General features: G+C 39.3%; 1 protein-coding gene and 1 non-coding gene across 2 annotated transcripts in view; one reads left to right on the top strand and one right to left on the bottom strand.

Moving 5' to 3' along the window:
- Positions 1-366: 366 nt before the first annotated feature.
- On the top strand, positions 367-441 carry Trnas-uga. The gene has a single exon. It is a non-coding gene; the product is annotated as a tRNA-Ser (tRNA).
- Positions 442-10418: 9977 nt separating this feature from the next.
- The window catches only part of LOC124712554 (vacuolar protein sorting-associated protein 37B), a 46257-nt gene continuing 40272 nt past the window's right edge, over positions 10419-16403 (bottom strand). Inside the window, exon 4 of the mRNA XM_047242866.1 lies at positions 10419-14465. Within this exon, the coding sequence (XP_047098822.1) occupies positions 14154-14465 (312 nt within the window). The 3' untranslated portion in view covers positions 10419-14153. The remainder of the gene's footprint in view (positions 14466-16403) is intronic.

Here is a 16403-nt window from a genome sequence, read left to right as displayed (position 1 = left end):
AGGAAAAACACTTAGAGGAATAGCCATCACAGCAGCAACGAATCTGACTGTGCTTTTTCTTTATACGGCGCACCTGACTCTGAACTTAAACAAGATGCAGAACATATGGAAGAACGTAGCAGTCAGGAATTAGCTGATCCTGTTGATTTCTCTTTCTGCTGTGAAGAAGATCATATCCAGAATGATATTTTCACTCTGCAGCAGTGTGTGCGCTGATATGAAACTTCCTGGCAGATTAAAACTGTGTGCCGGACCGAGATTCGAACTCGGGACCTTTGTCTTTCGTGGGCAAGTGCTCTACCAACTGAGCTACCCAAGCACGACTCATGCCCCATCCTCACAGCTGTGACGATGGGGTGTGAGTAGTGCTTGGATAGCTCAGTTGGTAGAGCAGTTGCCCGTGAAAGGCAAAGGTCCCGAGTTCGAGTCTCGGTCCGGCACACAGTTTTAAGCTTCCAGGAAGTTTCAAGAAGATCGTAATTCGCCATTTGTGAACATACTGAAATTAATGCCACAATGGCCCAGGGTCTTCCAAAACTAAACCTTGGAATGTGTTTTTTTTTTTTTTTTTTTTTTTTTTTTTTTTTTTTTTTTTGGTAGTAAAATTCCTGACCAAAAAAGTCTCAAGCATTTTGTTTGTAACCTTATTCAGTTCTATGGAGTCTGGAAGTTCGAAGTGTCGTATCTTCACACAACAGACAGGGGTAAAAGTTTTTACTTACCAGATGTGCCAGACAAAGCATCCCTGAATGTAAAAGACAATGTGTACATAATTAATAATCCTTACAATACAAACCAAGACAAATTTTTCTTTTCAGATGAAAATGTTAAACTTTTCTTTTAACTTTGAAGATTTGAATTTTGTGCGTCTTTCTGTGTCACTTTCTTTGTAACTATCTTTGCATTGATGAGTTTAATTCTTAGGTGTAATTTGTTTTCAAGGGTTTAAACATTTTTTTCAGTTATTTTTTTAGTGATTTCCACTGATTTTAACACAGTGGGCTAAGTTGGCCGGTTTGCCAGGTAACTTTGCCAAACATGATTTTTTATTTTTTTGTACTGTGTAAACACAAAAGTAAGCTGTCACCTATCCACGGATTATGAAACTAGAGACCAAGACTCATGTTTTAGGATGGTTTCAAAAACTTTTTTTGCATTTTTAGGTAACAAACCAAGCAGAAGAAAATAGAATGGCAAAGTTGTCCCAGCGTATGGCACTAATTAAAATTGACTGGCTCTTTAACTAGCTATAGGTTATGTAAATATTTTTTTCATTGTGGCTTATCATGAAGTTACCTACCTTAAAACACATTAACGCTCTTTCCCGACATTCGACTGAGTAAGAATCAGTAAATTTGCCTAAATTAGGGAGACCATTTGCACTGGCATCAGAAATGGAAATTCTGCTCTTTAACTGCATTATAAAGATCCAAGAAACAGGATCTGAGTTGACAGTTACTGTGGTAAGGAATGTTGCCCATCAGATAGGGAGAATGGTTGATAGGCAGAAATTTCTAAATCCCGACGATGACATTGCTCGTAAGTAGCTGTTGGCTAGTTTCAAGAGAAGATGCAACTTCACTCTTAGGATTACTGGGAATCTCTTTATTTACAGAGCTTCAGCAGGCAATAAGAAGATTACTGAAGACCACTACAAGAAATTAGAGGAGTTTCTAATGAAAGTGAATATCAAGGACAATCCTTACACAATCTGGAATTACCTGCAGTATGTTGTTAAACCTATGAAAGTAGTCACAGCAATGGGAAAAAATATGTTTATAAAAGAACTTATGAAGAACAAGTAGAAACTCAAAACTCTTCTTGGACGTGCATTTGTGTGTGCGCAATAATGGGATATTGGACACCACCATCACTGATTTTTTTAAAGGAGTCTGATGGAATGAACGGCTAAGAATGGATTGTGTATCGAATATTGTTGTAAAACTTTCTCCAAAGAGGTGGATCGCCAGTGAGATATTCCTGCAATGGTTCCAGTTTTTCACTAATTCCATTCCACATAGAAGGCAGTTTGCCTTGATTATGGGCTCTCATTCATCACATATAATGCAAACATAATAAAGACGGCAGAGGAGAACAGAATCTTCTCCCTGACTTTTCCTGTGCATACTACAGATCTTCTGCAGCCTCTGTGTGTATCAATTTACAAAGCCACCAAGTCACACTGCACAGACGATGCAACAGCATACCCAAGCTGACGAACTTCCATAAAAGTAACAATATTATGAAAAGGAAAGTTGCTACTCCCCAAATAGAGGAGATAGTGAGTCGCAGATAGGCACAACAAAAAGACTGTTATAAATAAGCTTTCGGCCTACAAGGCCTTTGTCGGACTCACACACACACACACACACACACACACACACACACACACACACACACGACTGCAGTCTCTGGCAGCTGAAGCCACACTGTGAGCAGCAGCAGCAGCAGCAGCGCATGATGGGAGAGGCACTTAGTTGTGGGGTAAGGAAGAAGTTGGAGTGGGGAGGAGGAGGGATAGTAGGGGGGGGGGGGGGGGGGGATAGTGAAGTGCTGCTAGGGAGTATGCAGGGACGCGGTGGAAAGAGGGTAGGGCAGCTAGGTGCAGTCGGGAGGTTAGACAGAGAGCAGGGGAGAGATGCAGAGGGGGAGTAGTGGAAAAGGAGAGAAGTAAAAAGACTGGGTGTGGTGGTCGAAAGAGGGCTGTAATGGGAACAGGGAAGGGGCTGGATGGGTGAGGACAACTATTAATGAAGAATGAGGCTACGAGGGTTACGAGAACATAGGATATATTGCAGGGACAGTTCCCACCTGTTCAATACACAAAAACTGGTGTTGATGGTACCGATCCACATAGCACAGGCTGTGAAGCAGTCATTGAAATGAAGGATGTCGCATTTCGCAATGTGCTCAGGAACAGGATAGTCCACTTTTTTCCTTGGCCACAGTTTGTCGGTGACCATTCACGCGGACAGCTTGTAGATCTAATGACTGGTTTCATAGGTAGCCCTTCCTCTGATGGGATAGGTGATGTTTGTGGCTAAAGTGGAGTAGGTGGTGGGGGGAGGGTGTATGGGACAGGACTTGCATCTGGTCTGTTACAGGGATGTGAGCCACGAGATACGGGGTTGGGAGGAGGGGTTGTGTAGGGATGGACAAGTAAATTGTGTAGGTTCAGTGGACGGCGTAATACCACTGTGGGAGGGGTGGAAAGAATAGTGGACAGGGGGGAACTCTCCCTGCAATATACCCTACGTTCCTGTAGCCCTTTCGGCCTTAACCTTTATTGGTAATTGTCTCATCCATCCAGCCCCTTCCCTGTTGCCATTCCAGTGCTACACAGCCTTCATTACACCATCACACCCAGTCTTTTTAGTTCTCTCCTTTTGCACTAACCACCCCCCCCCCCCCCCGCCAACTTTCCCCTGCCCTCTGTCTAACCTCCCGACTGGACTTAGCTGCACCTACCCTCTCTCCACCTCATCACTGCGTGCTCCCAGCAACACTTCACTATCCCCCACCCTACCCTACTATTTCTCTCCCTCCCCACCCTAGCCTCCTCCTTACCCCCACCCAGTTGCCACTCACATCACGCACTACTACTGCTGCTGCTCACAGAGTGCCTTTAGCTGCCAGAGGCTGCAGTGTGTGTGTGTGTGTGTGTGTGTGTGTGTGTGTGTGTGTGTGTGTTTCGTCTATTTTTCACAAAGGCCTTGTTGGTTGAAAGCTTATTCATGACAGCCATTTTGTTGCGCCTCTCTGCGACTCAGCACCTCCGCTGCTATATGGTGAGTAGCAACTTTCCTTTTCTTAAAATTGTTACATTCCATCCTGGATTTCCCATTGTTTAACTTCCATAAATTATAAATGCAACTTGTCATGGTTTTTAGCCAGAAGAATATTTCTAATGCTTTTTAAAAACAGGAATATTTTCATTCGATGAGGAAGCTATCTCACGGTAATAGCCAGAAGAATATTTCTAATGCTTTTTAAAAACAGGGATTTTTTCATTCACTGAGGAAGCTATCTCAAGGTAAGCTATCACTGCTTACAGAAAAATTACAGATTACTAACCACAGGAAACTTAAGTCCTTCACCACATCCTTAAGGGTCCAGCTGCAGAAAAAGAGAAGGTATTAAGTATCTCATTCTTATCCAAGAAAAAAAAAAAAAGGGAAACATCAGCACTGTCTATGTCTAAGGAAGATCGAAGCTGAAAGAAGCAATCCGTGGGGGGGGATGATGACTTGTCTTGTAATATTTGTGGAGTCGTCTATACTGATGAAGTGAGAAAGACGAATGGTGCAAAATGGATGCAGTGTGTCTTATCTATTACCACACAATCTCTTGTATCAGTCTTCAGACACTGGGCAACAAATTTTCAATTGTAATACCTGTGCTGTGATAAATGTTAATTCTGATTCAGATTAATTCTCACAGAACTGCCAACATCTTTTGAACCGGAATTTATTTTACATTAACTATATGTGATGAATTACATGCTATCAAAAATAATGTTAACTACATGTAACTGCACATTTCCGCATTCTACAAATCATCTTGCAACTAACACGAAATTACTTTACACCAGTCATAAAATTACCTACCAGTACCTATTAATAATGTGCTTCCATGTGTTTTGCAATGATGGTGTTTCCATTTAAAGCACAGTACTTCAATGACTGACACAATTATCTTCTTCAGGTGCTGTGAGTTCCATTGTTATGTATACTTACTGTATATGGACCCCAACCAGACTGTAAAGTGTAGTTGGGCTCATGCCACTATTTATAGCAGAGTTCTATTCCCAATGCCTGTTACTCCTTTTGATGCTTTCTTGTTTTTCAGAGCTGATTTTCATGAAATGGAAATTCTTGCAAGGTTTTCCGACTCTGGTGGATGTGACGGGCTGGAGGATCTTAATAAACTGAAGCTGGACCCAAGCGTTATTTAAAGTGAAACTGCTGTCCCTGTTTATTAGGTTTTCTGACATCTTTATTTTGACTGACTACTTCACTATGCTATCCCAGGAACGTGACATTTGCACCATGATACTGGTCTCATCATATTTCATTCCACAATTATATTTGCGACAGTGCTCAGTGACAGCTGATTTGCTTGGTTGTTTTAGTTAACTGTGTCAATAATGTTCCTTGCATATCACCTTGACCATTCTTGTGGTCTCCTCTACGTAATACATTCCTCAGTCTTGATGTCAACCTCTTTCTCATATGTTCTTGATTATGACCACACCACCTGTTCAGCTTCATAATCTGAGTACCTACTGCTTCGGGACACTAGTTGTAGGTGTTATGTAATTCTTCAGTGAGGGTCCCCTTATCTGAAAGTGTTCAAGCTGTATGGACCAGAGTCTCCAGCACTGAATTTATTTGTGATGGATGGTAGTTAATGGTTGGTTGATATATTTTTGAAAGGACCAAACTACGTGGTCATCGGTCCCTTGTTCCATTGAACCAAGGGACAAAACGGAAAACAAACAGTACACACCACAGGAGTTCTAGATGGGGGAACACAAAGCTGAACACACTAGAGACAACAGAAGACAATAAAAGCAAAGACATACAAGAAACAGACAGAAGAGCTTAAAACAGTAGAGCAGATGTCTTGGGCTGGCTGATCACAAAGACAGAAAAGGATGAGCCAGCCACTCTGCAACAAATTAAAATCACTAACCTAAAAGTACTAGGGTACAAAGCACGGGGAGACAAAGGACAGGAACTAAAACTTAAACCGAAGAATAAAAACTGGCGTCACGTAGAAAAAGTAAAACCAAATTAGCTACAGAAGCACCGTCTCCTAAAATTGAAGGAAGGGAGTCAGGGAGATTAAAATCCCATCTCAGGGCGGCTAAATGTGGACAGTCCACCAAGAGGTGGACCACTGTCAAATGGGATCCGCAGCGGCAACATGGTGGGCCTCACGCCGGAGAAGATAGCCGTGCGTCAACCAAGTGCGGCCGATGCAAAGGCGGCACAGGACCACAGGGTCCCTGCGAGAAGCCCGCAGAGGTGACTTCCACTCCACTGTACTCTCCTTGATGGCGCAGAGTTTATTGGGTGTAACTAAGCTGTACCATTCAGCATCCCAAATCCAGAGAACTTTGCGGCGTAGCTCCGATCGGAGGTCAGGTTCGGGTATTGGTGGTGACTTGACACTTGGAGATAAGAGGTCATTGTGTGCAGGTTTTCTATATACACTATGACCCAGAGATGTTGTTCTTGTAACTAACACATTGAGGAAAGGTGATTTGCCCTCTCTTCCAAGCTCCTTTGTGAATTTTATACTACAATGGATCAAGTCGAAACTAACCACAATATCCATACACTGGAACTGCTGTTGACTGAGGCACAGTACAAAGGCAGTGGAGTTGAGAATGTGGTGCTCCAATTCCCCACATACTTGCTGAGAATGTGTTTCAGGTATTTTGCCAGCTCATTTGTATGGGTCTTAGAGGAATTCTTTCCTTGTATATCTTAGGAAGGCCATAAAGTCACTGTAGCACTGCTGCTAATTTTCTAAGAACCTTAATGATGTTATGTGATAGGCCTGACTGACTGAGCAGAATTATCATCTTCCTCTCGATTTTATTCGTAAGATCCAAATCTATCTGCCTGTATGCAGCATCAGTCTAAAAGATTGGAACTCTTCTTACAGTAGTTGACAAGTGACATTAAGCCTTCGCGTTGCTCCTGTCAGAACTACAGTTTTCTTGTCCTCCTGCCCATTTCTCACTGCTATCTGTTCTCTCTTCAAAATGTTTAAACTTGGGGAGAATGATAGCATTCAGAAATTAGTAGTTCTTCCAGCTGACAAGAGCAACACTACGATTCTATGTCATGTGCAGACTACAATAAAAAGATTTTTGATTTTTTGAATGACCCTCCATACAGACATAGAGATGCCAATTCTACAATAAAAACCTAGAAGATGATGATGACTCTTCTCAATGAATGAGACTTGCCACTTCGCATTATTATGGATCTTAAAATATAAGCACCAGTGCACCATGATTATATGGCATTCCTAAAGTATACAGGGCAAGAATGTCCACCCCGGGTAGCTGAGTGGTCAATGCGACAGAATGTCAATCCTAAGGGCCCAGGTTCGATTCCCAGCTGGGTCGGAGATTTTCTCCACTCAGGGACTGGGTGTTTTGTTGTCCTAATCATCATAATCACAAGTCGCCAAAGCGGCGCCAAATCGAAAGACTTGCACCCGGCGAACGGTCTACCCGAAGGGAGGCCCTAGTCACACGACGTTTACATTTTATTTACAGGGAAAGAATTTTTTTATGACTCATAGTTAGTAATATTGGCACATCTACATACCAGCTGGCAAAACACCTGAAATGCATTCTCCACAAATATGTGGGGAAGTGCGAACACCACATCTGCAGTGGGGAAGTGTGAACTCTACATCTGCAACTGTACCGATTTTGCAAACCACCTCAGCCAACTGCAACACCAGGATACAGATCATACACTTAGTTTGTATGTAGTCTCCTTCTTTACAACAGTTCCACTTCCTGATTCCTTGAAACTAATCACTGAAAAATTTGAGGATTGCTTCACAGAACTTTTTGGCACATTCTGATATCCACTTATTGCCTGTTCGAAAGAAAATGGTATGAACAAACCGAGCATGTAACGATGGGTAGTCTGTAATCACCAGTCGTGGTGGAAGTAAATGTAGAACCCTTTCAAGCAAAGGTACTAGGATCTGCCCAGTTAAAACTGTTTTTCTATTGGTATATGGATGACACCTTTGAAGTGTGGCAACATGGAGCAGACTATCTTTAAGAGCTCCTGGAATATTTAAAGTCTATCCATCATAATATAAAATTCACAATGGAATTTGAAAAAGAGGGCCAACTACTTTTCCTCAACGTGTTCGTTAAGAGAAGAACGGACAGATCTCTGGATCGCCGAGTATATAGAAAACCTACATAAACTGATCCATTATCTCTACACCTCAAGCCGCCCTCATACATCACAAAGAAATTCGGTGATAAAGATTCTGCTCCACACAGCTCAAACACTTTCAGACATGGAGAGCCTCAATGACGAATTCCAATCCTATGAACAGTGTTCCAAACTAGTGTGTACTCAGATTATCAAACTAAACAGGACACACTCTCAAAATCAAGAATATCGGAGAAAGATGTTGAAACTGAGACAGAAATTGCATGTCTACTTTATGCTGGCCCAATGTCTGGAGAAAACACTAGACTTGAAATATTACTGTATCTCATTGCTACCGATCAGAACCCCTCTGAGAGCATTAAAGATAAACATCAGTCCTAATTGCCTGATTGTAAAGTGACCTGTTTCCAAATTACATACAAAAATAACCACTATTTCAGTATACATATAATTCAAAAACGATGCTTTGCTGATTTAACATTGTTCTTATGTGAAAAACACAATTTAAATGTGAAATTAATACTGTAACTAATCGAAAGAAATGTAGCACATGGTCAGGATGTACCAGTAAACCTATCATTATAAAATTACTACAACAATTTAAATAGAACATATAAATAAAGCACGTTAATTGAATCTCCGATATATGTTAGCACTAAAATTCAGGCACTAGTTGATTTGTTATAAACAAATTTAGAAATGTAATTGTTACCTGTAACATAATTAGTCAGAAAATGTTATATTAATTCGTAATTAAGTTGAAAATAGGTTCACCTTGTTCAGCACTGAGATTGTAAATTTTTAGCAATGTGTATCTCATATTCGGTATAACTTTTAATTGTGATTTTACATAAAATTGTAATTTTCATTGTAGGTAATTGTTAACAAAAGTATAAATAGAGGTCACGCAGGTGCCTTGGAGCACTCGTTTTTTGGCTAGGGTTGCGAGCAAATGTATTGTAGGCTCAATCGTTTGTTGATTGTTGTGAACTCTGTGTCGTTTGATGTCAACTTTGGGTACATGCGATGCAACCGGTACAGTTCACCAGGCTCGGACACCAGAGTCCTGGAAATATATTGGTATTAAGACTGCACTGTACTTTGGAATTTATTTGGGAGTCTTCCGCAATCCTTTTCATAGGCTGTACAGCGGCGAGACGAATCCAGGAATTTTACAACACTCAGAGAACTAAACAATTCTCACTGTTGGTAGAATTGACGTGAAAACAACAGCACATCGACTGGGCATTTCACTCAAAAGTCAAAACATTTGCAACGTGGAGGTGGGAAAATACAAACATCTCAGACTCCTACAGAAACATGGCATCCAGTATATTTCATTCCCTTCAGTTATGATAAAAAATATTCTTTGTAATATTAAATATGATATAGGTCTCCGAAAGCAGGGTGTGCATCATGTTCCATCAGAAAGTGGCAGGTCTCACTTGGGGCAGTCTATGAGAACAGTCAAGGAGAGACACAAGGAACATCAGCAACATACCTGACTAATACAACCAAGTGAATCAGCTGTCACTGAGCAGTGCCTCAAATATAACCACGAAGTGAAATACAATAAGAGCAGGATCACGGTGCAAATGCCAGGTTCCTGGGACAGCTTACGTACGGAATATGTTAAAATTAAGATGTTAGAAAACCTAAAACATAGGGGTGGCAGTTTCAGTCTAAACAACTTTTGGGGTCTGGCATTAAATTAATTAAAATCTTGCTGGCCATCATATCCATCAGAGTTGGAAAATAGTGAGAGAATTTGCGTTCCACGTAATACCAGTGTCAGCTCTGAAAAATGAAGGAATATCAAAGGGCACTGCTTGGGTATTGGGAATAGCACTCTTCTTCAAATATTGCCTTGAGACCAATGATAGTTCACAGTATGGTTAGAGTTCAGGCAGTGAGTATACATAACAGCAAAACTCACAGCATCTAAAGAACATGGCTTGGTCAATGGTCAAAATATTATGCATAAAATGAAAACAGCTTAGCAGAATACCTGGAAGCTTACTATCAATCAATCACGATACATACAAATTTCTATGATACTCGATTATCATTTAAAATTCCAATTGCACTTGTAACATTTTTTGTTAACTGATCCTGTTTGATATTTACATAAAATTGGATAACATGTTTTCAAGTTAGAGACTGAAAAACTATAAATGTAAATGTATCACGAATATACCTTCCTTGACCTTAGAGAGGGAGGGGTGAGGGGGGGGGGGGGGGGGGGGGGAGGCAGGGAAAGAGAGAGAGAACAATTTACAGTGTGATCTAAATGCGCTCCAATATGTAAGTTAATCTCATATGTATAAATATGATAACTGATATTTACGTATAGTATGTCAGCATACAGGTAATAATCAGGATGTTAACTTTAATTAGCTAGACATAACCAACATCTACAATGTATATTAAAATATAAGTGTCTTTAAGAAAAAAAATATAATTTTATTGACAATATTTACAGAATAGTGATACAGAATATTTGCAGTTTATTTTATGACATCCGCTTCGACATGCATATTTCAGAGTACTTGAAAAACTATAATCCGGCACATATCATCTTACCAAAAATAATGGGAAAAAACAACATTAATAGAAATATAAAAAATTAGCACTTATAGCAGGGTCAAAGTGTACTTACAACGCAATACTTTCACTGTTATTCAGTTTATCACACTAAACAGTTGAAATATAAAATATAATGTAAGATGCTCAAAATCCTCATATTCTCACAAGATTACCACCAATACTCGCATACTGGTAAGGGTGATGGTATGTAAATAACATTAAGATTCTCTCGTGACACTTTCAGCAAGTATTTGATCACAATTAATATAATATTCAACAGCAAACAACAGTGCTTTATTACAATTTGTTAATACCAAATATTGTCTTTTCCAATTACAACATATTGCACAAAGTTAAAATTATAAAACATTAGGCACATTATTATGTCAGAGCTAGGGAAAGAATGGGTCATGTATATGGCACATACAGAAATGTTTTTTACAAATTAAGTGTTGACTTGAATTACCCAAGTCAATCAGTCATAAATGGGAATATTATAATTATCATCATATTCGTCATTTATGGTGCAACTTAGTTTGATTTTCTAGCATGAAGTGTTTTTGTAGTCTTGCTTGCTATCACATTGCTTAAAAATAAGAAGAAGAAGAATAAGAAGAAGAAGAAGAAGAAAAAGAAGGAAAAAAAAGAATAAGGAGAGGAAATATGTTCAGTTGTGCAATATATGACACAGATTTTGGAAATTCCATGGGTGGACAATTACAAGCTTTGCAAAGAGTGAACGCAAAATTGCAGAACAGTTTATTTTTAAGGGCAGAAGTATACTAGTGGTGTACAAGGTGAACAGAAATCACTGCTTCTTTATCCGATTCCTTACAATCTGCTGCTTCTGATCTTGTAAAGACTAATTTGGAATGCCAACAATCTTATGTATTTTTTTCTGTGCGGAAACCATACCAGCAACTGTAGCTATTTCACAGAAATTGGACAGCTTTCAATATTTTTTGGATTTGTCATTCTCAATTATGAAAATAAAATACAATACCAAGTATGCAACTAGTTATGTCTGCCTTTTGCACTTTTACAGTGAGGACACTGAAACACAGAAAAAGTTGTGAAGAAAGATAACTTTTTAAAATTTTTTGTGCAAGTTACAGAAGGGAAAATCAAGGAACAGTTGTTGAGGATAATTGAGACAATCTTATGTACATCATGAACTAAATCCAATCAAACGGATATTGAATATAATTAAACAAAACTAATCAGTAATAAATATAAAAAATATTGACATATTTGAAGGTACTGACCTCAAGTTGCATAAAAAAGCTGTATATGGTTGAGTGAAAAGAGTATGCACGTGTTAAAAATATTTGCAAACAACACTAGCACTGTGATGCTTTAGTGTACTGAGAACCTTAAAAAGTTGTGTTACAGATTGGACTTCTAAAGTAGTGAGGAAGAGGGTGACCTCTACACTGACACTGACCTATCCAAGGGATTTTAAGGAAGATGTAATAATACCACAACAAAATCCACTGATACAGCTGATGAAACTACAGCTTAAAGACTTACTACATAATTTATGACTGCACAAAGTAGATCTGAAGAAGCTGGCTGGTAACTAATATATTTGTTCCCAAAAAACCTACAGTCATATGATGTATATGCTTACATTTATCCAAATCAATAATGTTTTGAAACTAAGTGTACCAGCAGTACTCCCTCCAGATTCAATGTCACCAAACACTAGTGCCCTCACTGGGCAGTGTTCAGCTCATGAGCGCCTATGCGTGGCACACACACACACACACACACACACACACACACACACACACACACACACACACACAGAGGGAGGGAGGGAATTATGAAAGAATAAATAAAACAGCAACAAAAGAAGACCAGTCTGAGAAAGATAAATATGTTTGTACGAATTTTTACGTGCTTGTTTAATGATCAGTGCCTTAACTGTAATGTTACTTTTACTCCTTCCATTATTGGCATTCTGCCCAATATTTTCCAGCAATGTATTAAGAGGAAGGAAATCAACATGTGTAAATATGTGTAAGTACAAAGACAGTATCACCACTGCAGCTGCAGCTGAACAATTATCTCCATGAAAATATTGCACTGAAAATTTCTGTGGTGAAAAACTCTTGACATGGACTGTCAGCCAATAGGAATCGTTAATTCAACACGAGTGAAGTGTCATTTATGATTTAGATACCTTCAGACGTTTATGCTAGTAAGTAACTCTCTGCCCTTACTCACATGTTCACAGTCAATGACGTGCTTCAATCCCTCTTAACTCTGTCACTCTACTGCTTATGATGTAATGTGCCACAGCAAATAGTGTCAATACTGCAATAAGCCCCCAATTTTACATAAATTGTGAACATTTAAAAGATTTTCTTATAAGGAGTGTAAGAAGCTATAGAGAATGTGAATGAAAAGCAGAAAAGTCAAATCAAAGGAATGATGAAATGTACTGATCTGAACACTGATGAGACAAGGGTATGGTGTAAAAGATGTGGATTACAGAACAAACTGAATGGTGCTAGCAGAAAAGACATACTTACCATCCATTAAACTGGAATAATTTTTCATGGTGGTTAGACAGCTGAGTGCGTTAGGTGTTAAGACTGACATTCTTGGAGCCTCGGGTTCAATAATTCATGTAATATTTTTATTTTTATTCTTATCCAGATGTATTGGTGTATACAACCGAAAATAAGGGAGGAGACAGCTAAATTCTGGTTAGATGCTAATAAATGGTGTTTGATGGAAAATTTTCACATGCAATACACTTAAAAGTAGATATTTGTCTTATAAATAATTTAATAGTTTACAAAGCTTCACTAGCTGCAAATCATGGACTAGGTTCAAGAAAAATGCCTACTTACGGAGAGACAGGAGAGACGGCATTGACAATATTAAAATGGGTGTTCCATGAATTTGACCCTTTATCTACTGATGTGCTTCCAACTAAATAACAAATCATGGAGGTAAAGTTTGGATTTCAAAGCATTCAATAATAATTTACAAATGGCATCTAAAACAAAATAATGATATGACAATCGTATTTCCCTTCCAACATTGTCTGAATGCAATTTGACATCTATTCCTGAAAGCAGTTCATTACCACAAGGTGCTTCTGCAATTCTGTTACTGACCTTTTTTTATGTCAAGTGACTTATTATAGTGTATGGATGCTTCTCAATCAGCACATGAAGGATTATGAACCCAATTACATCCATTTTTGCAACGTTTACCGAAGTTTTTATGAAATATGTAAATAGTACACAAATTATGATTGAAATATAATGGATATTTCCAGTAATCGGAATACTCACAGTTGAAGCATGTCTAATCATGATAGCACCAACAAATAATAATGGCCACAATTTTCATCCACCTTAAAAGCAACTGAAAATATTTGTACTTTACTGCTGTAGTAATAAATCATCTGTCACTTAAGGTATTCATACACTATGGCCCTCAAACAAATGTTGAAAACTCCTGGACGACTTCAGATGTCAAAGTTTGTAGGACAACATTAAAGAATTCTGTACAAAAGTCACACGTGTTATAGCACTCTCTTGCATTCAACATTATATAAAATAAACTTAATTTACATTTGCATTGCAGGAGCATATGCTGATTGGCTCATGCAAAGCTACCTGCTCCAAAAGGAGTAGGTAATGGCATATTTACAGGGCCCAATGGATATGGAACTGAACTGGCAGCAGTAGGTGGCAATGGGTAATAAGAAGATGGTCCCATATGTGGTGGAGTCCTTCCAATACCAGCTAGCTGACTAGAAGGTGGAGGAGGGGCATGTCGCCGTCTTGTAGACATCAATTCTGCCATTTTGTCTGCCTTCACTCGTCTCAAATGCATCAACTTACGTCGACTATCAAACGTTTCCAAGAAATCATCAACTTCAAGATCACCCTCTAGGAACTTTTCCGCTATTTTCTGGAAAAAGAAGATCATGTGATAAATATATTATTTTTGTAGTTAAACAGCAACAGCAGATAAAAAAATAACTTTGCTTGAAGTGAATAAAATGGTTACTGTTGTCTGATGTACTACCCATTCTCCAAAACATATGATGTGGTGATGGTGGTGGTTGTTGTTTTTGTCATCGTCAGTCTGAGACTGGTTTGATGCAGCTATCACAATAGTCTATCCTGTGCAAGCCTTTCCATCTCTGCATAACTACCACAACCTAAATCCGCTTTCATCGTATTACTGTATTCAAGCCTTGGCCTCTCTTTGCAAGTTACCCCCCCCCCCCCCTCCCCCTCCACACATCTGAAACTTCCTCCATTAATTGTGACTTGATGTCTCAGGATGTGTCCTGTTAACATACCCATTTTTACATCAAGATGTGTGTCTCCCTGATTTGATACAGTATTAAATTTGTCAGCCAATCTACTCATCTGATCTTCAATGTTATTCTGTAGCAAAAACATGTTATATTATTAGTACATGGACCCACAGACCTTGCAGTGGTGGGGTTACTTTTATGCCTCAACAGCACAAATAGCTGTACCATAAGTGCAACCACAGTGATGGTTATCTGCTGAGAGAGCACAGAAAAATGTGTGGTTCCTGAAGAGGGGCAGCAGTCTTTTCAACAGTTGCACAGGCAACTGTCTGGATGATTGACCAATCTGGCCTTGTAACATCAGCCAACATGGCTTTTTTGGGCTGGTGCTGCAAATGGCGAGGGGAAACTAAATCCATAATTTTTCCAAAGGGCCTGTAGCTCTACTGTATGGTTCAACGATGATGGCACCCTCTTGGCTAAAATGTTCCTGAGGTAAAATAGTCCCCCATTCGGATCTCTGGGTTGGGACTACTTAGGAGGATGCTGTCATTAGGAGCAACGAAACTAGCATTCTACAGGTCTGAGTGTGGAATGTTAGATCCCTTAACCAGGCAGGCAGGTCAGAAAATTTGAAAAGGAAAACGGATAGGATGAAGTCAGTTATAGTGGAAATTAGTAAAGTTCAGTGACAGCAAAATAGGACTTCTGGGCAGGTGAGTATAGGGTTATAAATACAGAATGAAATATGGGTAACTGCAGGAGCAGATCTAATAATTGACAAAGGAACATAGGAATGCAGATACGCTACCATGAACAGCATAGTAAATGCATTATAGTAGCCAAGGTAAACATGGAGCCAACACCCCCCACAGTAGTACAAGTTTAAATGCCAACCAGCTCCGCAGATGAAGAAGAATTGCTAAAATGTATGATGAGATTAAAAATTTTCAGACAGTTACAGAAGATGAATATTTAATTGTGATGGAGGATGATTTCTATTGGGGGAGGAGGGGGGGGGGGAGGGAGCAAGAAGGTTCTGTATATGGAAGAGACACCAGAAGATTGCAGACTGACTATATAATGGTAAGACAACGATTTCAGAACCATATTTTAAACTGTATGACATTTCCAGGTGGAGGTGTGGACTATGACCACAACTTATTGGTTATGGACTGTGGATTAATCAGAAGAAATTGTAAAAAGGTAGGAAATTAAGGAGCTGAGACTGGGATATGTTGAAAGAACCACAGGTTGTTGAATTTTTCAGAGGGAGTATTAAGCAATGACTGACTACAACAAGGGAAAGGAATACAGTAGGAGCTGAGTCTGTCGCTTTGAGAGGTGAAATAGTGAAGGCAGCAGAGGATCAAATATGAAAAAAGACAAGGCCTAGTAGTAATCCTTAGATATCACAGATCATACTGAATTTAACTAATGAAGGGAGAAAATATAAAAATGCAGCAAATGAAGCAGGCAAAAGGGAATACAAAGGCCTAAAAAATATGGGATCGACAGCAAGGGAAAAACGGTTAATCACAAATGGCTAGCGGACAAACGCAAGGATAAAGAAGTGTAGTTCA

This window comes from Schistocerca piceifrons, chromosome 8, assembly GCF_021461385.2.
Source record: "Schistocerca piceifrons isolate TAMUIC-IGC-003096 chromosome 8, iqSchPice1.1, whole genome shotgun sequence".
In the NCBI taxonomy this organism is placed as follows: Eukaryota; Metazoa; Arthropoda; class Insecta; order Orthoptera; family Acrididae; genus Schistocerca; species Schistocerca piceifrons.
Note: the sequence above shows the minus strand (reverse complement) of the source record. Positions and strands in the feature narration are given on the sequence as shown.